Source organism: Schistocerca piceifrons, chromosome X, assembly GCF_021461385.2.
Source record: "Schistocerca piceifrons isolate TAMUIC-IGC-003096 chromosome X, iqSchPice1.1, whole genome shotgun sequence".
Classification (NCBI taxonomy): domain Eukaryota; kingdom Metazoa; phylum Arthropoda; class Insecta; order Orthoptera; family Acrididae; genus Schistocerca; species Schistocerca piceifrons.
The window spans coordinates 407,126,722-407,151,651 of record NC_060149.1 but is presented as its reverse complement, the minus strand read 5'-3'; the positions used below and the strand labels follow the sequence as shown (position 1 = coordinate 407,151,651).

Here is a 24,930-nt window from a genome sequence, read left to right as displayed (position 1 = left end):
TTGAACATTAACACTGAAGCCTTTTACCACATGATACTAATGGCTTAATTAACAACATACGTGAGTGCTGTGTATCTGTGTTTCTAGAATGTGAGCTTCTCCCTGAAGAGTAATTATCACTGCATTGCTGGCTAGATGTTTAGATGAATATATTATGTGTAACTCAGTTTCATTGCTGTCTGAAGTGTTCTGAGGAAACAAGAATTGGTGTTTACTTCCTGCAGACTGTGCTATTGGGTGAAGGTACAGGAACAATTACAACAAACCTCTTATTTTTATAGATAAGCCATAACTTATATTACCTGTGCATGGTTTAGGAATCTGTTGAAACAGCATCAGGAGAAAATGTAACAGAATCTTCACACAATGTATCCAATGGTCAGTTCATCTAACTTTCCTAGAGATATTAATATGATACTGGTAGGTCATGTGGAATACAAATGATGGAAGGAGTGAAGGTATCCACTCACTGTGTACTAGAGGCACGGAATAGTTGACATACATAGAACCGAGCGAGGTGGCGCAATGGTTAGACACTGGACTCGCATTCGGGAGGATGACGGTTCAATCCCGCGTCCAGCCATTCTGATTTAGGTTTTCCGTGATTTCCCTAAATCACTCCAGGCAAATGCCGGGACTGTTCCTCTGAAAGGGCATGGCCGACTTCCTTCCCCATCCTTCTCTAATCCAATGAGACCGATGACCACGCTGTCTGGTTTCCTTCCCCAAACCAACCAACCAACCAACATACATAGAAACAAGATTAAAAACATTGCTTTGTTTTTGGTTAAGTTCTTGGGCCATGTCCTTTTCAAAGGAACTGCCCAGGTATTTGCCTTTAGTAATTTACAGAAACCATGAGAAACCTAAATCTGGATAGCCAGACAGGGATTTGAAGTGCCAGTCCCTCAGATAGGAGTCCAGTACTCACCACTGTGACAGAATTGGGGATATGAAACTTGATAAAGATGGCATATAAAGAACAGAAGGGGCTTGGAAAGCAAATATAGTGGATTAAGGATGAACAGTGACTTTATCAGAGCAGGCTAGAGACAAGTTCCTGTATCACATATCATCACATAGTTATACTGCTACTACAATCACCACACAACTGCCATCCATAGGCCTCTTATCTCTATGTAAACTTCACACATGATATAAATGATTCTTTCTAGTAAAACTAAGCTCCCAAATGCAGCATGTCTCCCTTTATGCTAATATTTTGTTCCACTCTAAAGTTGAGCTCACACATATATTCATTGAGGAATCACCTGATAATGATACTTGATTTGTCATCACAATAAAATGAAAATAAATAGCTAAAAAATATTCATGCATCCTAAACATATAAGTATGCATTGTAAGGATAGGATAGATGGTCTGCCATGGCTTTGATGAAGAAATCGTCGTGGCATTTACCTAAAATGATTTAGGAAAATTACAGAAAAATTAAATCAGGATGGCCAGACAGAGCAAACTCTAATCTCCATAATATGAGGTCAGCATCTTAACAACAGCACTGCCTCATTTGCTTGGTCCCTGTTGTATGATTACACTGAGGTGACAAAAGTTATGGGACAGTGATTTCCACATACACAGATGGCGGTAGTATCGCTTTTACAAAGTATGAAAGGGCAGTGCATTAGTAGAGCTGTCATTTGTACTTGGGTTATTTATATGAAAAAGGATTCCAACATGATTATGGCTGCATAACAGCAATTAACAGACTTCGAACACAAAATGGTAGTTGGAGATAGATCCATGGGGAATACCATTTCAGAAATCGTTAGGAAATTCAGTATTCTGAGATTCACAGTTTCAAGAGTATGCTGAGAATACCAGATTTCAGGCATTACCTCTCACTGACAATGCATTGACTGACAGCCTTCACTTAACGGTGGAGAGCAGCAGCGATTTTGGAGAATTGTCAGTGCTAACAGACTAGCAACACTGCTTGAAATAACCACAGAAAAAATGTGGGATGTATGACAAATTTATCCATTATAATAGTGCAGAGAAATTTGGTCTTAATGGTCTATGGTAGCAGACAACCTGTCTTTGATAAAAGCACGTCACCTACAGTACCTATCATGACCTTGTAACCACATTGGTTGGACCCTAGATGACAGGAAAACTGTGGCCTGATCAGATGAATCCTAGATTCAGCTGGTAAGAGCTGATGGCAGGGTTCAAGTGTGGTGCAGACCACATGAAGCCATGGACCCAAGTTGTCAATGAGGCACTGTACAGGCTGGTGATGACTCGCTGATGGTGTGGGCTATGTTTACTTGGAATGGACTGGGTCTTCTGGTCCAAGTGCACCATCCATTGACTGGAAATTGTTATGTTCAGCTATTTGGAGTCCATTTGCAGCCATTCATGTTACTTAACGAAGATGGAGTTTTTATGGATAACAATGCACCATGCCATCTGGCCACTATTGTTCATTGAAGAAAATTGCGGATAATTTGAGCAAATGTTTTGGCCACTCAGATATCCTGACATGAATCACACTGAACATGTATGGGACATAATCAAGAGGTCAGTTCATGCACAAAATACATCACTGGCAAAACTTCTGCAATTATGGATGGTTATAGAGCCACCATGGCTCAATATTCCTGGAGAGGACTTCCAACAACTTGTTGAGTCCATGCCACATTTAGTTCCTGCACTATGCCTGGCAAAACGAGGTCCAACAGGATATTAGAGGGTATCCCATGAGTTTTGTTCCCTCATTGTATGTCTTTGCATTGCAAAAAACTTGTATTTTCCCCTTTCATGTAGACAGTGGCATATAATATTTTGTGTAGGACACCATATCTGACAGGGTACATTTTACTTTTCTTATTTTTAAAAATTAGTTTCAGTCAGTTGAACTATATTTTTTTATGATTTCTCTAAATCACAGCTCTGTAGCATCCATAGCCTTGAGCTGGTATAGGAGCGGAAAAAATGATGACATGTGCAGTACAGTTTTTATCCCCTCATTATGTCCCCTCATCCAGGATTAAATTCTGAACTTCTCACAACTGTACTGTAAAATAAGAACTTTTTTAAATGAAGATAATAACTGCTGACATAGACGAGTATTCATTCTTCATGTACCCCATTTGTGAATGGAACATGGCAAATGCTTAAGATTTGGAAAAGTAGTAAGCACCCTTTAACACTAATGTTACAGAGATTTGAAGAGTGTGGATGGAGATATAGACACAAAAATATAGTGAATGCCTTAGTGCCATTTGAGAAGACAAAGTTATATGTGATACTGTATTAGATTCTGCCCTTCTTTCATTTTTCATTCATTCATGCAGACATCAGCAGAACACTGCTCTTCACAAGTATTGTACTCTTTAATGTTATCTGAAGCATATAGTCACACATTTGACACATCTTACACACAAGTAGAAAACAATACAAAAATAAAACACCTAGGACCTTGCTATGAGTGCAGTGTTAGGATACCGACCACACAACTTGATCATTAAGTACATGAGCTTCCTTTTGGCTTTTGTGCTCATCATCTAAATATATTTGTACATCAATTTCAGTTGCATTTCTGGTCTTGCTGGTGTACATTTCCTCTGGTATGAGGAAAGTGTACAAATTGTTAATCTTTCTGAATAGCCGTAAGCTACGATTTTCATCTAAATTGTGCAGTTCTCCCAGTACTGGTGAAAATTTATGGTACACCTAGAGTGATGTGCAATAATTTTTCACCATGTTGTTTATTTGTTTGCATTTTAATCAATATAAAAACCAGAGAGATTCATAATAGCTGGAGCAGCACTTCAGTTGACTAGTTCCAAAATCACTCATAATGGATTTTGGGTAGTAAAAGATTTATTCTCAGATTTTTAAGCTTTTTGTTTATGGAAGTTAAAAATGTGCGTTTTGGGGGCACTAAATTTGTGAATAACTTTTTTATAATGAATATTGTCATAATAAATATTGCTTTTAATTATAGTCTTTAAAATACTGTGGCTACAAAAAATTACTTTCGTAGTGATGACTATTCCAGTCGGAATTTCAATGAATATCAGTTGCTGAATTTATTCTAATCATCTGAAACTGACAGAAATGAGTAATTTTTTACCACATTAACAAACTTTTCTGCAAGTATAATACTACTGTTTATTTGTGTATATTTTTGAGGAAAACATGACAAATAAGTGAAAGTTGTAACACCATACACGTTAATGCTGAATTTTTACATAACATAGAAATTATACATTTTGACTTGTGTAAGCTAAATAAAACAATTCAAATTATGTTACTCTGGAAGAAACAGAAGGAATACTTTCAATATGCTTTATCAAAATACTCATAAGTATATGTTTGTAAAAGATGCATGTTTATGTGGTTGTAGTAATGAATTTGTAGTTTGCTGTCCAGTTTTGTTAATGTAGTTGATATTCATATCTAACATGGTGAAAGAAGAGTGTTATAATCATTGCTTTACGAAAGTGTAACCAGAAAATGGTACAGTAACTAAAATGAATAAAGATAGATAAAGGAACCATGCTTATCATAAGTTAAATTCTATGTAGACACATATATAGATAGTGTTAAGCATTCAGTTTTTGGAACTATAATTTCATCCTTCATAAATGTAAGACATAAACAAAGTAAGGAAAAGTATATGAATTCTATAAAGAAATACCATACCATTTTCTGCAATACCTCTTAGCTAATATTAGGCTCCTCAACTCCTCTTTCTTCCTCAAATTTCTGTTACATAAATCCTGACATGCCTCCTATGGCAAAGTTGTCTTCTAGCTGCTGTGTTTTTTCCTTTTCTCCTCATTTTTCTTTTTTGACACCTTGTGTATCATATGTTTGTATTCATTTTGTCCTACATTTACATCACTTCTCACTGTTTTTGTGACCTTCTTATTTCTTAAATCAATTACTTGCTTCTTCAGCCATAATTGCTTTATTTTTGTTTTCACTTTCCCCTTTTACCTCTTTTTTTCATAGTTCCCATTTTGTGTTATTCTAAGCTTTTCCTGTTTGTGACTGTCACCTCTTGAACAGACAGTTGCCTCCTTCATATTTTCTGTGTAGGTTTGTCTACACACTATTTCTTTACTGTGTTCATTTATTATTGGACAAATGTCACTGTGTTTATTGTGACCTTTGGTTCATATCAACTGCCTTTCCTGTATAAAAGGGAAAAGTTCAAATTTCAGTTTTCATGCTTACACCTGTCAAAAGAATTGAGCTAATTTATCACCCCTAGAGCATGGTCTTTTATGTATCTTAATTCTCTCTAATGCTTTGAATTTTCAATTTCTAAATTAACTAAAATTTTAACATGAAAACTGCTGCAGAATGTATCAGCCATATTTCTACAGAAACATTTCCAGAGTTCGTCCTTTGGAAAGAAATAAGGAGTAAAGTGAAGTGCTTGTTGTGTCTGCTTATATTTAGATTCCATCCAAGTATATAATGGTACTTGTTTTGCAGATAAGCATGTCAGGTTGGTTAACAGGCCTGTATAATTTCCGTTGTCAACCTGTCGACTATTCAAATAATCCCAAGACATTAAGGGTGAGTTCATTGTGTCATGAAAGGAGCTTCCTACATTCATTCTGGGAAAAAATATGCTGCCCACTAATCAATGTTTATCAATAATCAGAGAATATTTCAAGCAATTGCAGTAATAAAGAGGCTAAATATATATTACTCATTGGCTTTCAAGAATACATATAATTATTTGAGAAATTATGAATTATGTAAGCTATTGCATACTTAAACCTTTCTAAAACACTATAGTGGGCTGTAGACTTTTTTCTAGTTATTCATTACTATTAAAATTAGCATTCACATTTGGCTTGTATTACTGCATGAAATTACATCAAATGTCATTCATTTCTGTGTTTATTGTTATACTTTACATTTCCTATCATTTAATCATCACTTCAAAAACAAAAATAAAGTTACATAATTAATGTTTGATTGTTTTACAAATACATGTCTGCAGACCTGGTATAATCAAAGTCCTCATGCCACAGTACTGTTCCATGCCCTAGTTGGCAAAACAAAATAGTGCAGCCCATTGACAAAATGGAGTAACATGCAGTGATTTGTTCCCAGCATCAATTAAACTACTACAACTGTGTCAGATCAACCATGATGGCTACCGCCTAACATAGTTGCGACATTTCCACCACTGCTAAAAACTAATTACTGCAAGATACTCCACTTACTTTATACCCTGTGCCAATTTGTTTTGGTTCCTCTAGCAGTGTGCAACAGTACTGTGGTGTGGAGATTTCAGTCTGCACTGGGACTGTGGATGCATACCTGTAAACAAACAAAAAATCAGTTATTTAAAATAAGGGAAAGACAACCATTTGCCTATAACAGATTGATGCATGGAGCACAGTAACACACGACAGAAAACAATATTTAAACAAGCTACCAAGCACTAGCTCTTTTCCAGTAATAGTACACACATTCACACACACAACCAAACAGAAAGCCAAACACACACTCCTGTGGCCATGGGAGAGTCGGTTTGAGTGTCTGTGTGGTTGTGTACATGAGAGTGTGTACTATTGCTGGAAAAAGAGCTAGTGCTCAAAAGCTAGTGTGAATGCTATTTTCTGTTATGTGTTACCGTGCTCCACACATCGATCAACTATAGGTGAGTGGTTGCCTTTATGTTATTTTACATATTGCTCCCTCCAGGAATTTCCATTATTGTTACAAAAATTAATTATGTAACTTTATTTCCTCCCCCTCCCCCCACCCCTCCCCCAAAAAAGGTGATAATTAAAACTTTATGACTATTCCTCATATGTGTATAGAGTTTCACACAACATACCTGTTATGTGATTGTTACAAGCATTGCATGCACATTGTCAGAAAGCAGCAAATGGGCAATCTTGCAGTGCATAATGCTTAATGAAAAGCTTTCTGGGGTACAGATGTGGTGCAATATCATCTATAATTTAATAAATGTGTTCATAAAATGTCATTATCACATTAAAATACTTAATCTTTCACTGGGGAAGATAATGAAGCCTCTGTTTCATTTTAGTCATGACAGCTACAATTCCTTTAATGTGCCAGCACATGTGAGTATGTGGAATGTATAGAGTATTATTATGTCAAGTTTAACTGTGAGTTCTCTTACAGGTTATCAGATAATAAACACAGAATGTGGATTTCTTGTAATTTTTAAGTCATATGACAAAAGTTTTACCTATTTTCAATTTTGCAGTAAATATGAAGCTACAAAATTTCTGAAATTTAAGGAATATTTAATTTTTTCTTTTGTGAGGAATACTGATGTGCAAATGTGAATCTTAGCATATTATCAAACAAGCATTCTGTGTAACTGTTAATGGTAACTGCATGAATGTTTTATTCACTGTGTGTAATCTTAGTTGCTACGGAAGAAATGAGGTAAATGATGTAAACTATTAAATGATGAATGTTTTTTAATGTTAGTACAAAACATCTTGATTTTCCACTGCTTTAATATACTGACAATTTTTTCCAGAAATTGCGTACTATCAAACATTAAGTTTCATCATTTTATGCAGGGTGACTTTTCATATACACAGGAACATCATTAATAGAAAAATCACATAATTTGCAAATGAAAATATTTTTTTCCCTTCTGACATTTTAGGCGGCAGCCCTTTAATTTGCAGTCATTTAACAAAAAACTGAGAGAAAGTGGATATTTTTCAGAACAATTATCATTGATCTGGGCAGAAGTGTTGAGAAATATTCAGTAGAAATGAAGTGAAATTTCATAAACAATGAAATATTTGAGGCTAAAAATGTCTCCACAGGTAGAGTAAAGGTACAAGAAAGAAGCCCAATGGTACATTTGGAAATACTCAAGATTTTCAGTGAAATAAATTACCAACAATTCAAATAATGATGTGGGAAGATATCAGTGTAGATTGCTTTCATGAGAACATATTAGGTGATAATGGGAAAGAACTGTTAAGTGTAAAAGGAAGAGTGTTAATTAATTATTTACTGGTAATTAGTTTCATGTTCCATGGATTGTTTGTGGGATTAATCATAATGATGTAGAATCAGTCATTCTACATTCACGTTACACATGCACATGTAAATATGGCTACATACTGACCATTTACAATTTTTTTAGTACTGCTGTGAGTTAGTAATTCCTACCCACCACCTTTTACACATAATAGAAATTCAAATTCTTCGGTGGAAGAGGAGAAGTTGTCAAGAAGAAACTTTTTCAGTAAGTTTTCAAATTTAACTTTGCTGTCTGGCAGACATTTTGTATCATTGGATAAGTGGTCAAAATTTTGAATGCAGCATTGTGCCCCTCTTTTTGTGCTACAAACAGCCTTAATGTGGAGTAATGAATAGCATTTTTTCTTCTGATATTCTAATTATTACATAATTGCTCTTTTTGAGCTGCAGTAGATTCTTTACAACAACTGATCACATGAGGACAATTAATGTATGTGTGATGGAGGAGAGGTGCTTTGGAGCATAACAAAGGAAGAAAAGGAGTTTGATGTGGAAGAAATAGGTGGTCCAGTAGTGTGATTATTGTTGAAAGAACACTAAATTATTTGAGCTGATAAGTCGGCTGGACCTGATGAGATACCTTCAGAGATAGTAAAATCAGAGTGAAGTGTCGTAACTTAAAGATTCTTGAACCTCAAGTCTAAAATCTGTGAAACATGGGATCTACCCTCAGACATACAAAAAAATGCTATACTATAGAAGGAATGAGCAGATCAACAGATGAACAGGTAAATGTAAAAACTATTGACATCTCACGTTAGTAAATCACCAAATGGAATAACATACAGGAGGATAGTAAGAAAAATTAAAGACATATATTATGAAGATCATTTTAGCTTTAGGAGAATTAATGATACCAGAGACATAACTGTAGCTTTTTTCATAGCCATGGAAGGAGAATAAGGGGAAAAAAACAGTGTACCATTATAGTGACCTAGAGAAAGCCGTCAACAATGTAAGATATCTGAAATCACGAATTGTAATAAAGTACAGGAGGAGAGAAACAATCAACCAAAATATCTTCAAAAATAAAGTGGGTGCAATAGATGCGGAATATAAAAATGGACAAGTTCATCTTACAAACAACATAAGGCAGACTCACAGTTAATTTCCTCTAACGTTAAGTTTGTATGTCCAAGAAGTAGTAAAGGAAGCAAAACAAAATTTAAAAAGGGCACTAAAAGTACAAAATTAACAGAAACAAATTCTTGGATACATATGTGACATAACCCTCCTGTGCAAAATGAAGGAAAATTTAAAAGAATTATTGAATCGTTTGTCTCCACAGCTGAGCAGTTGACATGGCTGACTGCTATGCCCAAGATCTGGGTTCAGTCTGTACTGGCAGGAATTTTTCTGTGGCAGTGGAATGGGGTCCTCTCAGCCTCATGGTGGCAATTGAGGAGATACTTGAATGAGAAGTAACAGCTCAAAGGTTTGGAAAGCAAACAATGACTGCAAGAGCCATGTGCAAACTCCATGCCCTCCATACCATATGGTGTTGCAAAGGATCACACAGCAGCAGCTTGGCCTTGTTCAGTGCTCCGGGCCTGATTACAGAACTTACTTTTTATTGAATGAAATCAGCAGACTGTCAGCATAGAATTTGGGTTATGGATAAGGTAAAGCTGTCTTCAACTCAAAGGTTTTTATCCAGCCAGTTATAATGGGATCCACAGTTAAGTGCAAACTCCAAGATATGATGCAACTTGGTATTTTTCACATTAAAAGTTATTGCCAGAAGGGTCAGATTAACCATGTCGAGGTTCCTAAGCAATACATATCTCGAGGTCCCTTTACCATTTTCTAACTCCCTAAAATATATATTTTTTTCTACCAAAACTCAGTTTTATTCATAATTAAACTGTTTTATGCATTATAGAGATATACCATCAATCTATTCAATAAAAATTGAAACAAATGAATATATGCATATTTTTACTAAACTGTATTTTAAAGTAACAAAAGTTTAAATATTAACTCTTCTAAATTTTTTAGATTCAAAATCACTTCAAACATCTTGAAAGTTGACATTTTGCAATATGTCATTTTCAGCCTCCATTATCACCAATGAACTTAAACAGTTCCAAGACACTAATGAATGAAGACAGTTTCTGATTTTAAAAAGTTATGTTCACCCATGGTATTTGTAATCATCAGACTTCCAAACATTTGCAATGCTGTCCTTACATTTGAGAAAATTAATTGTGCCATATTACCAAAAATCAGTTTATATGATTCCTCAGCAGGTACAGTTTTATCTTTTCTGGCATTCTCTAATTGTAAGATGAAGTACTTGAACTGTACAATCTTGTCTATAAATTCAGGCTCGGTATCCTCAGAATAATGTCCAATAAGCTTTGTACAAGCCTCTGTAATTTAATAAGTGGACTTTGTCAAGAAATCTGTTAGAAATTCAAACAGAGAATTAATTTCCCTAAGCTTCTAGTCACTGTGACAATACTGTACACAGCATATGTAGTACACACAAATAAGTTTCAGTTTTTAACTTCTCCTTTCCTCTGTACACAATGTCTTCTGCAGCTCCATCATTTTGATGCCTTTTCCTTCTTCACACTTTCTCATTTTCATCACTGTGTTGGATATCAGTTTTCTCACTTGCCTTCACCTTATAATCATCAAATAATTCTTGCTATGAAAGTAAAAAATATAAAAGTGATTTTAAAAGGATAACTGCCATTCCAAGTTCAATAGTTGTTTTTTGTAGAGAGATACCGACAACACTGATGTGATCTAGTATGGCAGCCCATAAAACAGCCATTAAGGCATTCCCCCCCCCCCCCCCCCCCCCAAATCCTTTAATAGACATCTGGCCTCATGAATCGCTTGTGATGTCTGAGTCTCATCATCAGTACACTGCAAAGCTTTCTGGAAAATGTTGTAACCTTTTCACAAAGCCTTAGTCACATTGCCTCTTACACACGACTTGGTGTTGGAGACTCTTTCCAGAACTAATGACAAATAATGGTTATCTTTATCATCTTTTTCAAGATGTTTGACCATAACTGTCAGTAATGAGTTGATGCTGCAAAAAAGTTGTACAAAGCTGAAGAATGAGATAGCTCCAAAGCAGCTCTCTCCAGCGTGCACTCCAACCAAATTCAATGAGTGTGCTGAACATGGTAGGTAGTGTAAGAGGTGATTTATTTTCATAATATGCACCTGTAGACCACTGTAATATACAGACATATTTGACACATTATCATAGGATTGGCCTCTCAAATTTCTTATAGCAATGTTACAATTGTTTAAAAAATTTGAAATTGTGGTGGCTAGTTCTTCCCCTTTGTGACTTTCTACAGGAATAAACATAAGTGACATTTTGTACAAGAATCACACCTTTCTGTACAGCAAGGCCATGCTGATATGCAAAGTATCAGCACACTACAGAGTTCTTTATACAGTGCAAGGAATGAGGCAAAGATATGCAAATGTAGTTGAGCAAAATGTTCAAATCTGGATCAGCGTCTGTGGCCTGTGCAATTTTCTTATGGTTCAGCGAAAAGACTGAAGCAATTCAGAATCCTGATAATTGATGTGACAACAAGATGCAGCAGAAGTGTCAAAGTCTATATCAGTGCCAATCGGAAGACGTGAAAGTGTGTCTACATTACCATGTTGAGCTGTCAGACGATACACAATCTCGTGCTGGTATTGAGATAACAACAAAGTCCACCTTTGCAATTTTTCTACAGTTTGTACAGGAACCGGTTTCATTGGATGGATCAATGACTGCAAAGGCTTGTGATCTGTTACTTAGCAGAATTTTCTGCCATAGAAATAGTGGTGAAATTTGGTGACAGCATACACAATAGCCAATGACTCTTTTTCAATTTGTGAATATTTACACTGCACTTTGGACAACGCTTTTGATGTGAAAGCAATATGTCTGTCTTTATCACCAGTTCTATGCAAAAGTACAACACAGTTTCTGTAAGAGGAAGCATCAACTTGCAATACAAGTGGTTTTGCAGTATCAAAGTGAACTAAGCATCGATCATGGAACAATACATCTTTAAATTTCTGAAAAGCTATATGGCACTCATTCGTCCAAACAAAGGGGACATTCTTGTGATGGAAGAAATTGGAGCTGCAATTTGTGCAGCATTTGCTATGAACTGAATATAATAGTTCATTTTCCCTAAAACAGTTTGCAATTCTGTGACACTGGGAGTAACTGGAAAGTGTCATATGGCTAACAAATGCGACTGAAGAGGATGCACACCTTGACTGTTTATGACATGACCAAGATACTGCAACTCAGGTTTAAAAAAATCACACTTGTCCAGTCCAGCTTCAGACAACACATTAAAGAAAGTACATAAATTTGCAGTACGTTCTTCAGGTGTACGACCTGCTATGACAATGTCATCCAAATAGTTTGAACAGTTTGGCACTTGTGCAGTCAGCTGTTCCAAATACTATTGAAAAATGGCAGGTGCAGAAGCACTGCTGAAAGGCAAACACAAATATTTAAACAAGTCCAAATGAGCATTCACTACACACACTTTTTGAGATTCTTCATCAAGCAGTATTTGAAGATATGCGTCGCACAAATCAGTTTTTGAAAAGTAGCGTCCAGTGCCTAATTTATCCATGAGATCCTCTGGGATAAAGACACTTGAATAAGAGCTTCATTGGAGGCCTCGGGAGCAGTTACACCTGAAGTTTTCTTAAGAAATTTCATCTTACTCAAACTCATAGCTCGGTTCGATATAATCATCTCAGCCTTTCTGTTTCTTTCAGATGCACCAGATTCTCATTTTCTGCCTATGTTTCTGTCTCTTGAGAGTCTGCCAGACATGATGATCTAAAAATCACTTTGTACTAAGTACATTGAAAGTACAGTAGGGTACTTAAAGTACTCAGTGTCATAGTATAGCTGTGCGATTATCATACGTGGCAGAATTTTTTTTATTTTTTTTTTTTTATTCTGTCATGTATGACAGCAGCCAAATAAATATACCCAGAAATGTATTTGTATACTGACTTACAATAGGATGGGGTTCCTTTAGTATGTATGGCTGAAATTTGTTCAACCCCACCTTCAGAGATAAAAGACTTGTTCACTTGTACCAGTTCCATAACTTGACAGAAGAGTGGAGTGTCACTTGGTAGGATTGGTTTCAGAGAGCTGGCATTATTGGCCAAGACAATTCTCCTGCCTGTATTGACTCTCCCACAGAGGAATGCTGCATTTGCTCATTGTTGCATCGAAGTGTCAGTTCAGAAAAACTTTGCATACCAAGTGGGCTGTGAATATGGTGTAAAGAAAAGTAAGTGTACTTTCCGTTTAGCATGCATCTTTCTGTAATATGGCGATCAGATTCCTCTTTAAGTATGTAATTTAATAATTTATTTTACAATTTTTTTTTAGTCTGTATGAAAAACTTTAAAATAAAACAGTCTCCTTCGAGTTCCATGTGTTACTGCTGTCTAGTGCACATGCGCCGATTCATGGTAGGTATATCCTGTATAAATCATGCAATGTAACAGGCCTACCAGAACCAGTCTGCAGTCCCAGACTTGTGTACTTGGTGCACTGCCGCACAGGTGTACACCTTAGATGCATCTTGTAATGAGGCTTAACTGTCATAGTGTTGCCAGGTGACCCTGGATAAATAGTACTACATTCATACGGATGTAGGAATGGACAATTAAGTAGCAAAATTTTAACAGCTTCAAAACATTTTTTTGCAAGGCCATCAGCAGTTTCTGATGCCTAAGCCCACCACTTGACTTCCATTACCTCTAAAACTAGAGAAATCCACTGGCTCTCTACTCATAATAAAATCTAATTTACAAAATACACAACCATCAAATCTTTTCTCCATGACCATTCACCATACTGTAGGCTGTAGGTTCAGATGTTGCTCTAAGAAGACGATGTCAGTGATGTGACACGAGTGTTAGATGACCCTATGATGGTCACACGTGGGCAGTGAAATTGGATGTCAGGATGACAGTAGATTTGTTTAATTAACTTCTTTATTCTAGTCCTCAGTTGTATCAGGAACAGCTTAGTGGAGGTGTCCAGTTGCCTCTCATGCGAAACAATAGATGTCTGTCATTTCTGATAGCGCAAAGAGTGGGGACGAGTGTGGAATCAATCAAATGCCACTATCAGTGACATCTCTGGCTGCAACTGTGATGACTGCATGGTGGCACATTTGACAATACTGTGGAGATGGCCATGACCTCCCTCCACCAATGGCGTTGCTCTCTGCTCTGGTGGTGGCTCACTCATGAGTCAGTGCAGGCTGTTCTGCCTCATGGTTGAACAGCAGATCCTGTACTGCATTCCAGGATGTCACTCCAGGTGTCACAGGCTCATGGTGTAGGCTGTGATAATGAGACAAGAATATTTTAGTACATGAATGGCTGAGTACTTATATGCTCCAGACTATGTTCATTTAGGGCTTAAGGCACATGCTCTAAACATTTCTGTAGTGGCAAGTGATGAAAGGCTCCGTCCTTCTGCTAGCATATAGCAGTGTCAGCTGTTGCTGTATCGCTCCCAGCTGGCTCTGCTTCACAATGCCTGTTGGCCATGTTTTGCTTTGCAACAGGTAACCTGCCTGTGGCTGGCTCTGTTGCAACTTGCTACAACTCTGGTGGACTTTTTGATCAAATACAATATGTAAAGAATAGGTCAAAGCCTGTTGGAAGAACAGAACCCAGAGTTCAGTGAAAAAGTATTGGAGAGGAAGACAACACCGCTAAGAAACCTAAGGTATTACCAAGTATTAGAAAGAAGAAAATATTAACAATGGTTAAAGAAACATCATAATATGTGTAATCTAACAAGACATCAAGGAAAGAGCTAAAGCAGGAAATCTGAGGCACTCAAATAGCGACATAAAATCTTCAAACAAGGAGTCAGGTATAACAGGGAAATGAACACATTGATAAACAGTCAATGTAATGCTTTGGGTTGCAGGAAATATATATATATATATGTGAATAACAGAAGTAGTCTACATTGGCTTTTAAGAATCGAAACTGGCCTGACCTGTTCCATGTGCTGTGATATATTCACAAACTGGAACACAAGATTTCCAAGTAAATAAATAAAAAAAGCAACTTAAAAAGATAATCGTTACTGTAATAGAATCTGCAATACATTGTCGGAGAAATACCAAGCATTCAATATGAGGAACTATACAAGCAATGAGCTGACTAAAAAAATAAGAACTGCCAGTTATTTAAAAAGAAGGAAAGTAATCATTAATAAAATATCTGAATTTATTGTTCAGTATATTTTTAGAATAAAAAGAAGTTTCACAAGAGTTAGGACCCTACAACACCTATGTTGATATACAACATAGAAGATCCAAGTATTGCTGAAAAACTGACAATAAGACTGATATTACAATTTTATAAACTCTTTGTGAGAACACTCACAGTATAGTTAGGATAAAAATTTGAGTTGTGTCAAAACAAGTGAAGACACAGACTTTAGAATGGACTCCAGGACAGTAGAGTACATCCATATTCAGGCATACTTATCCAGAAAGTTATAGATTACAACAGTGGAGTGTGCAGGGCACTCTGAAATTACTTCCACACAGTAGTACTTTTGGCAGTAATAACAATGATGAAAATGATAGGAAAGAATGTGCAATTCATTAACGTTACACAGAGATTAGGAAAAACAACATAAAATGAAGCATATATTAAGACATCAAATTGGTAAAAATCAACTGGAATATTAGCTGGTAGGATGTAATAGATGCAAAATTATTTACATTGGTGATAAAAGATATATTTAAAAACAGATACTGAGAAGCAAAATGAGATAGGATATCAGGTAAGAATATATAGCTCATTGATGAAATAATCATATTAGTTCAGAGTAAGACAGAAATTAAAGATGCATTCCATTAATTATACCTGGAAGCAATGAAATTAAGTCTATAAATGAATATACAAAAAATTAAATTAATATGAAATATGAAGCCAAAAGCAGGCACAACATATGGAAAAATTACGAGTACGTTTTCCAAGAAGTGAACATACAAGATCAGTCAAAGACTGTAAACAACTGTACTAATATGTGTAGCATTGGATGTACATTATATGATCAAAATTATCTGGACACCTGGCTGAAAATGACTTACGAGTTTGTGGCGGCCTCCATCAGTAATGCTGGAATTCAATATTGTGTTGACCCACTCTTAGCCTTGATGACAGCTTCCACTCTTACAGCCATACTTTCAACCAGGTGCTGGAAAGTTTCTTGGGGAGTGGCAGACCATTCTTCATGGAGTGCTGCACTGAGGAGAGGTATCAATTTTGGTCAGTGAGGCCTGGCATGAAGTCAGCGTTCCAAGACATCCCAAAGGTGTTCTGTAGGATTCAGGTCAGGACACTGTGCCTGCCAATCCATTACAGGGATGTTATTGGCATGTAACCACTTCACCACAGGCCATGCATTATGAACAGGTGCTCGATCATGTTGAAAGGTGCAATCACAATCCCCGAATTGTTCTTCAACAGTGGGAAGCAAGAAGGTGCTTAAAACATCAATGTAGGCCTGTACTGTGATAACACCACACAAAAAAACAAGAGGTTCAAGCCCCTCCATGAAAAACATGACCACACAATAACACCACAGCCACCAAATTTTACTCTTGGCACTACACACGCTTGCAGATGACATTCACCAGGCATTCGCTATACCCACACCCTGCCATTGGATCACCACATTGTGTACTGTGGCTCGTAACTCCACACAACATTTTTCCACTGTTCAATCATCCAATGTTTACACTCCTTACACCAAGCGAGGCACCATTTGGCATTTTCTGGCATGATGTATGGTTTATAAGCAGCCACTCAACCATGAAATCCAAGTTTTCTCACCTCCTGCCTAACTGTCATAGTACTTGCCATAGATCCCGATGCAGTTTGGAGTTCATGTGTGATCATCTGGGTAGATGTCTGCCTATTACACATTATGACCATCTTCAACTGTCAGCGGTCTCTGTCAGTCAACAGACAAGGTCGGCCTGTACACTTTTGCGCTGTATGTGTCCCATCACGTTTCCACTTCACTATCACTTCGGAAAGAGTGGACCTAGGGATGTTTAGGAGTGTGGAATCTCGCTTACAGATGTATGACACAAGTGATACCCAATCACCTGACCACATTTGAAGCCCGTGAGTTCTGCAGAGTGCCCCAGTCTGCTGTCTCACGATGTCTATTGACTACTGAGGTCGCTGATGTGGAGTACCTGGCAGTAGGTGGCAGCACATTGCACCTAATATGAAAAACGTATGTTTTTGGGGACGTCTGGATACTTTTGATCACATAGTGTATATGATAAGTTGCAAAGTGGTTGGGGTCCTGAAAAAAAAAAGAATCCACATTTAACTAAACCACACTAAGCAACTACAGAAAGAAAGAGTCTCTGTATAACGCCCAGAAACTGCAAATGCAATTAATGTATAAGAAACATAACAAAAATTAGGTCATAGTTAGACAACTATTTACTTTAACAGATTGTGGCCAGATGTATTGTGCAAAACACCAAGCAAGTTGGGCACATAAAATGAGGAGAGCTGGACAGCTGTTGCTAGCTTTCAACAATGATCACAGAGAAACTATCTGCAGGTTTGAACTGGAATGCACAATACATAAACATGCAGCAAATATGAGAAAATCCTATATCTGTAGCTTAGAGACCATAAAGAAAATAAGAAGAAAATGATGAAATATGTTGCTGAATGTCTGACACGCATAATTCTTGGTAACTGTGAAATGGTGCAAATTGTTGAAATGAGACTGCTTTGAAGTTCAGCAGCTTGAAATTATGTTGGATGTGTAGGAAAAAAACTATTAATAATTCTGATTCATCTGTGATTATTGTCTTCATGGAATGCTTGTATGATAACGATTCAGGAAAGAAACTATTTCTTTGCAGGGCGGGTTTGAATTAATGCATTTTAGCTCTTACTTTTTCCTCCATTGTTATTTTATTTAGTTCACATGAACAGCTCATAGTGGCTATAGGAATGGTCTGTTGAAATGAGTTATCATGGATTAAATTATCATGGATTAAATTAATCTCATAAATAAACCAAAGAGTAGAATATTTTCAGTATGAGTTACAAATTATTTATGAAAGCAGTAATTGATCAATAAACAGTTATTTTATTTATAACATTTTTGAAGTTTGTGTTGCCAGTATTATTTAGAGCCAGTATCGTTGATTACATAAGGCAGACATGCATAATTTGCCAGCACTGATGTTTTTGCTGTTGAGTTGGTGTAAAATGGATGAAACCACCAGTTTCAACAGACCATGAGATCAATTGCTACTGTGATTCTATGTTCCAAGAACTCCATATTGCTGTCATTTGTGCATATAGTTTGATAAATAAAGCATAATTCCTTTACCATTGGAACCTTGGCTTTTTGTTAGTTGCAAATGTTCCAATATGTTAGCATTTCATATTCTATAATTGATATGCAATTCATGGCTTATTTGTCATGTTACTAACATTGCTTTCAAAAAAAAAAAAAAAAAAAAAAAAAAAAGATTTAATGTAACTCAATATGTTGTATAAAACACAGTGTAATGTAGTATAAAACATAGTTCATAAGAATCAAATCGGTATAAAAGGACCTTGAAATGTTTGGCACTTGTAAGACAGTCTTTTGTATTTGAAAACTTATCATAATATGAATTTACTTGCAGATGGTCCATGCATGTTGGTGGTATTATTTCTCCAAGTTCACAGAATTTTTTGATACAGTAAGTGTCTTATTTATTTTCCATTGTGTAATTTTCAGTCTTACATTTAAACAACAATATTTCTTGACTTTGTAATGTTACTTGAATAATAAATTTTAAATAACTTGTTTTGTCTTTTTTCTTTCAGTTCTTTTTTGTGCTTCGGAAAAAGAACAGTCATGTGTCAACACTGCATGTAATTCACCATGGAGTAATGCCTATGAGTGTTTGGTTTGGAGTTAAATTTACACCAGGTAAATAAGCATGAGAAAATGAAATGCAATAAAACCCTGGTGTATGTGCTTCTGTTATCTGCATTTTCACTGTTTTATTATTCACGTGTAAAGTGTGTGCTGAGTATATAACACATGCCTCATTAGTTGCCAATTAGTCAAAAAATAATACTGTACGCAAAATGAATTTCCATTCTGCAGCAGAATGCCCACTAATTTGAAACTTCCTGGTAGATTAAAACAAGGGAGCCAAATAAGAATTCAGACCTGGGACATACAGCTTTCACTGGAATGTGCTCTACGAACTGAGCTATCCAATTACAAGTCATGACCCAGTCTCCCAGTTTCACTTCCACCAGTAACTCTTCTCTTACCTACCAAACAATACAAAAATTTTCCTGCATAGGAGATAATGTGCTGGTGGAAGTAAAGCTGTGAGGGTGTGTCATGAGTCATGTTTGAAAATATAATGTAGTATAACAGATAAAAAATCTATTCACCAAGGGGTGGCAGGAGAACACACATATAAAGACATTAAAATTTGCATAGCCAGTGGCTCCTTCTGTGGTATAAGGTTTGAAAGGGAAGGAAGATGGCTGAAAGAAAAGTGCTGGTGAGGCTTAGGAAATAAGGAAAGTTTGAAAAAGTCAGCCAGAACTGCGGTCAGGGGAGACTTACAGGACAGGATGAGAAGGAAACCATCCTCATCTTGTCCAATAAGTCTCCCCTGACCTGGGCAACTTTTTCAAACACTTCCTAAACCATAGTTGTCCCTTTCCTTCACCCATCTTCCTTCCCCTGCAATCCTTCTGCCAGAAGAAGGAGCCACTCACTCCGAAAACTTGCAAGTTTCAGTACATTTATATGTGTGTTCTCTTGCCACCACTTAGTGAGTAGATTTTTTTATCTACCCTTTTACATTATATTTCCAAAAATAAGTCATATTTGGACAGATTAGTCAGCAGAACATTTGGCCATGAAAGGTAAAGGTCCCAGGTTCAAGTCCCAGTCTGGCACAGGGTTTTAATCTGCCAGGAAGTTTCAAATTAGTGCGTGTTCCACTGCAGAATGACAGTTAATTCTGGAAAAAAGTCCCCCAGGCTGTGGCTAAGCCATGTTTCTGCAATATTCTTTCTTACAAGACTGCAAGGCCTGCAATGTATGCAGGAGAACTTCCTTGAAGTGTGGAAGGTAGGAGATAAAGTACTGGTGGAAGTAAAGCTGTGAGGTCAGATCATGAGTCATACTTGGATATTTCTGTTCATAGATCACTTACCCATAGAAAACAAAGGACCCAGGTTCAAGTTCTGATCCAGCACACATTCTTAATTTGCCAGTAAGTTTCAGTAATACTGTATATTTGTACAATTTTATGAGCTTGTTTATCATTGTCGTCAAATCATTGCTATGTGGCTTTCATGGGCATGCGAGAGGGTCTGTTTTCAAAGTACACGAGAAAGAATAGCATGTGAATGTTTTGATGTCAAGGAATGTATGGCAGTCATTTTAAAAAATGGTTACATGATTTGAATTACTGTGAGTAAGGTGAGCATAGAGAGTCCATGTGCTATGGGACTTATGGAATCTACAGTGAGTACTTTTAGTGACAATGCCGAATAAATTGAAAAAAGCTCAATGTCCAATCTACTTCACTGAAATGAGAGTGACTAAATTTCACTAAGAACAAATGGTAACAAAGATAAGTCAATAGATTCTTCCCAGCAACTGCTGGTGATGCCTCTTTTTGGAGTTGTAATTCAAGCTGTAGCTAAGAAGTAGGTTTCTTTGTTTCAGGCAAGAGTTTGGCTTCCATAATATGAAACTAATGAGTTAGCAAGTCCAAGAGAATAACTTGGAACCAAATAGATTAAAGTAAGATTGAAATACATTGTGACAGAAAGGATACACATCTGACTGAAACAGGTTCAATTTTTGCTCTGGAAATGAATGCCTTACCATACATATACCCATTTCTAAACTAAAGCCTTTTTAAGACCGCTAATGATCAATGCACTTGTGTTTTCATAGAAAACACTTCAGGTGGTTGTAAATTAAAACCTCATTTGGTCTATCATTCAGAAAATTTGAGAGTACTGAAGAGATTTAATAGAAACAGGTTGCATGTCCAGTAAAGGTAAAAAATTGGCATGATATCTTTAATTTCCATTAAATCATTTAATAATGAACTACAAATGAGTTGAAGAAATGTTCTGATAAATAAATAATTCCTTTCAAAATTCTCCTCTTTGTTGATAATATTTACAGCCATCAACCTTCCATTATTGTCTTCTTAGACCAGACGTATACCACAACCCATAGATCAGGGTACTATTGTCACAATGTTGGAATTTTTCTAAGCTTGCTGTAGCATTTGGTTCAGCTGGTGAGTGTACCATCAGGACACATTGGTGATAGTTTGACATTAGGATGGTAACTAGTACAATTAAATTATTTCACTCTAAAATTTGTGATAGGTATGCACAGAAACACATTGGCTGTTGCTTAATCATATTCAAATTATAAACTGGTCAGTGAAATTACCAGTGAAACTGAAGAGGTATTGCATGGTGCCTCAAATGGTTTTCATTTATTTTACTGAAGAGAATGTGTGTGAGTTTCTGAACTCTAATTGTGAGAAAGTGAACTATGAGGACCTTATGGATATCAGCAAGTGTAATAAGAAGGTAGAAATTGAACTCAAGGTAGTTTAATCTGACAATAAAGGAAATGGTAAAATCCTTCCAAATGGAGACGCTGCTATGGCAGTTTTTGAAGACAATTCTTCTCAGATGAAGAGAAGCAGTACAGTGAAGAGACAGTTAGAACATATTCCAAAATACTAAAAAGACTTGTATGACTAGATGATTAAGAAAATATAGTCAGCAATCAGGACTTTTTTCTCCCAAACTGTTTGACTGTTCAATCAAAACCTCAAATATCCACTTCAGCTGTAAATGTTATGTATTCTGAAAACTATCACAGAAATCATCTGACGTAGATAATCCAGCAGCAATTTCAGTTGTGAAAATGTAATTTTTTTTTAGAATCAGTAAGATTGCTCTCCTGTACACAGCCAGCAGTTTTCTTTTAATTTCATCTCTGAAATATTGTAACTTTCTTTTTTTAATAAAATTGGTTACCAAAAGATAATATTGACCAAAATCTGCACAAAGTTATTGTAAAACACCTAACCCTATATTTAATTTACAAATTACCCATATTAACTCTTTGTATGTGAAGCAGACCTTACCAGTATTTTGACTTGCACTTCACAAATTTTGGAGTATACCAAATGATAGTGACACGTTTTATTGTTTATGTTTCAATTCTAGGAGGCCACAGCACTTTCTTTGGACTGGTTAACACATTTGTTCACATTATTATGTATACTTATTACTTGTTGGCTGCAATGGGCCCACAATATCAAAAATACCTTTGGTGGAAAAAATACCTCACTGCCTTCCAAATGGTAAGTTAAAACTGGTTTACAATGCTTATTCTCTCAATAAGGAAAGTTTTCTTACACCAGCTATAATTATTTCCTGTTTTTGTATTTTGATGATTTTCATTTTTCTATGGGTGAAGAACCATTCTCTCTTTCCTAATTTTATTATCTAATGTTAAAAACCACCATCTTTCATAAACACATCAGTTATGAGATTCTTGACCGAGAACTTGAAACAAAGCCAGTGTTTAGGAGATGCCAGTTCAGTGAATAACAATAAAAGCTACTTAATCTCTACAATACAAAAATCAACAAACACAGTAAAAGCAAATAAAATGAGGAAAATGTTTTACATTCTGAGAATAAAGCTATTATCTGTAAACATGTAAAGGCATAATTGTTAAGATGTTGGACAAGGCTTACAAACAGCCTCATTTAATCTTTCAATTCCAGTGCTGAAGTTGCCTAAACAGAGGCTGACCGTGCAACTTTCCAAGCACATCTAAAAGTAATATGATAATTGGAAATCTGCATCATGCTAATTAAATGTTATTATAGTATCACATTAACATGTGAAATTTAGATTTTATATACCATATATTTTTGTTTGTTTGAGTGAAACTGTTCATTTTCATAAAAGATCCCATTTTCTTCATGGAGCCATCTAAAATCTTTAAATAAAGTATATTTTTTATACAAGAAAGAGTTGTCAAGAAGGAACATCACTGGTTTGCTTTTAGAGTGGACTTTGCTAGCCATTGGGCATATTTAAATCATTGAGAAAGTCATGAAAATATCTGTGATAGTATAACTCTCCCCTTTCAAACCAAAGTCAGGTTTAATGAAGAGCACGTACAGTCAGTTATTGTTTGGTAACTTAGTTACAGATATTATTAGTCGTTTTGAAAACAGTGCATTGTTTATAACAAATTTATTTAAAGAATATATCCACTGTGGAACTGCAGTTAACTTGTCTAACTATTTAAAATGCCTGGATGGAATGTAACAATATTACAAAAAGGAAAGTCACTACTCACCTTTCGGCCATTAAGGCCATCAACAATACACACACACACACACACACACACACACACACACACACACACATGCATGCACACTCATGACTTTATGTGTGTGTGTGTGTATGTGTGTGTGTGTGTGTGTGTGTGTGTGTGTGTGTGTGTGTACTGGTCACAAAGGCCGTAATGGCCAAAAGTTTTGTTTGTGCCAGTCTTTTTGTTTTGCCTATCTGCGACTCAACATCTTTGCCATATGGCGAGTAGCAACTTTCCTTTTCATAATATTGTTGTTTAAAAATGCCTAGAAGATAATTATTATTAACACAGCATGTTATATTTATGACAAAGCTATATGGGTTAAGAACTTCCTTGCTGATGTAAGTCTCTCAAAATATGGTTCTAAAAGACACCAATCAGTGAAAACTGTCAGCATACACTAACTTATTGATGTGTTTATCCCTGCGATTTGCAGTATTGTGAAGTGGCCAGTTGTTGAATGTAACTGTCTTACAAGCTCTAATGCACATGTGTGTGTGTGTGTGTGTGTGTGTGTGTGTGTGTGTGTGTGTGTGTGTAAGTTTTGCTTTTCCCCCATTTCAAAATAACAGTTACCTTCACTTTGTATTTTGTTATCTCAAAACAGAATGATATTTAGCTCTAATTTTGTTTTACTGTTACCAGATACACCAGTAGCTTTTACCCCAGAGGACTTTTGAGTTGCTTAGAAAGTTAAGATGTCTTTTGTCATCTTGTTACTTTGTTATGTATAAATAATTGAAGCCGCAAAACAAATATTTATGTTTGCAGGTACAGTTTGTAGCAATAATGGTACATGCCTTCCAGCTATTGTTCATAGACTGCAACTATCCCAAGGCATTTGTGTGGTGGATTGGAATGCATGCTGTCATGTTCTATTTCCTGTTTTCGAATTTTTATAATCAAGCTTACAAGAGCAAATCACGAAGAGAAGAGAAATCTGAACCACAGGTAGGAAAAAAACTCTAATAAGGAAAAGAAAAATAACACTAAATCTGGAACAAAAACCATAGAAAACTTTAGAATGTCTGCAGCATGGTCAGCACATACAGCCCTATAATATAAGGGGCAGTCAAATGAAAACTAGATAGATAGAAAAAAGTAAGTACACTGTTTATTACTTCAAAAGTAATCACTATAATTGTTGGTACATTTATCCCACTGTGAGACAAGACAGTCATTGCCTTCATGGAAAAATGTTTGTGATTGCCTATGGAGCCGTGATTGTACCCAGATGTGCACCTCTTCATCCAAAGCAAATTGATGGCCATAAACGTTTTCCTTCAGGGCTCTAGAAATATGGAACTCTCATGGCAAGAGAATGGGACTGTATTGAGGATGTGTTAGGGCTGTCCAGCAAACCTTCTGAATTGTAGTCAAAACAACATTACCAACTGAGG

General features: G+C 36.1%; 1 protein-coding gene across 3 annotated transcripts in view; it reads left to right on the top strand.

The window, feature by feature from the left end:
- Positions 1 to 24,930, top strand: part of LOC124721320 (elongation of very long chain fatty acids protein AAEL008004) — a 331,184-nt gene that overhangs the window by 286,623 nt on the left and 19,631 nt on the right. For 2 of the 3 annotated variants that reach the window (XM_047246231.1, XM_047246230.1), the window contains 5 exons: positions 5,473 to 5,556; positions 18,762 to 18,818; positions 18,946 to 19,051; positions 22,363 to 22,499; positions 24,302 to 24,481. In XM_047246231.1, coding sequence (XP_047102187.1) covers positions 5,473 to 5,556; positions 18,762 to 18,818; positions 18,946 to 19,051; positions 22,363 to 22,499; positions 24,302 to 24,481 — 564 coding nt within the window. The remainder of the gene's footprint in view (positions 1 to 5,472; positions 5,557 to 18,761; positions 18,819 to 18,945; positions 19,052 to 22,362; positions 22,500 to 24,301; positions 24,482 to 24,930) is intronic. The other variant, XM_047246232.1, reaches the window with a different exon arrangement.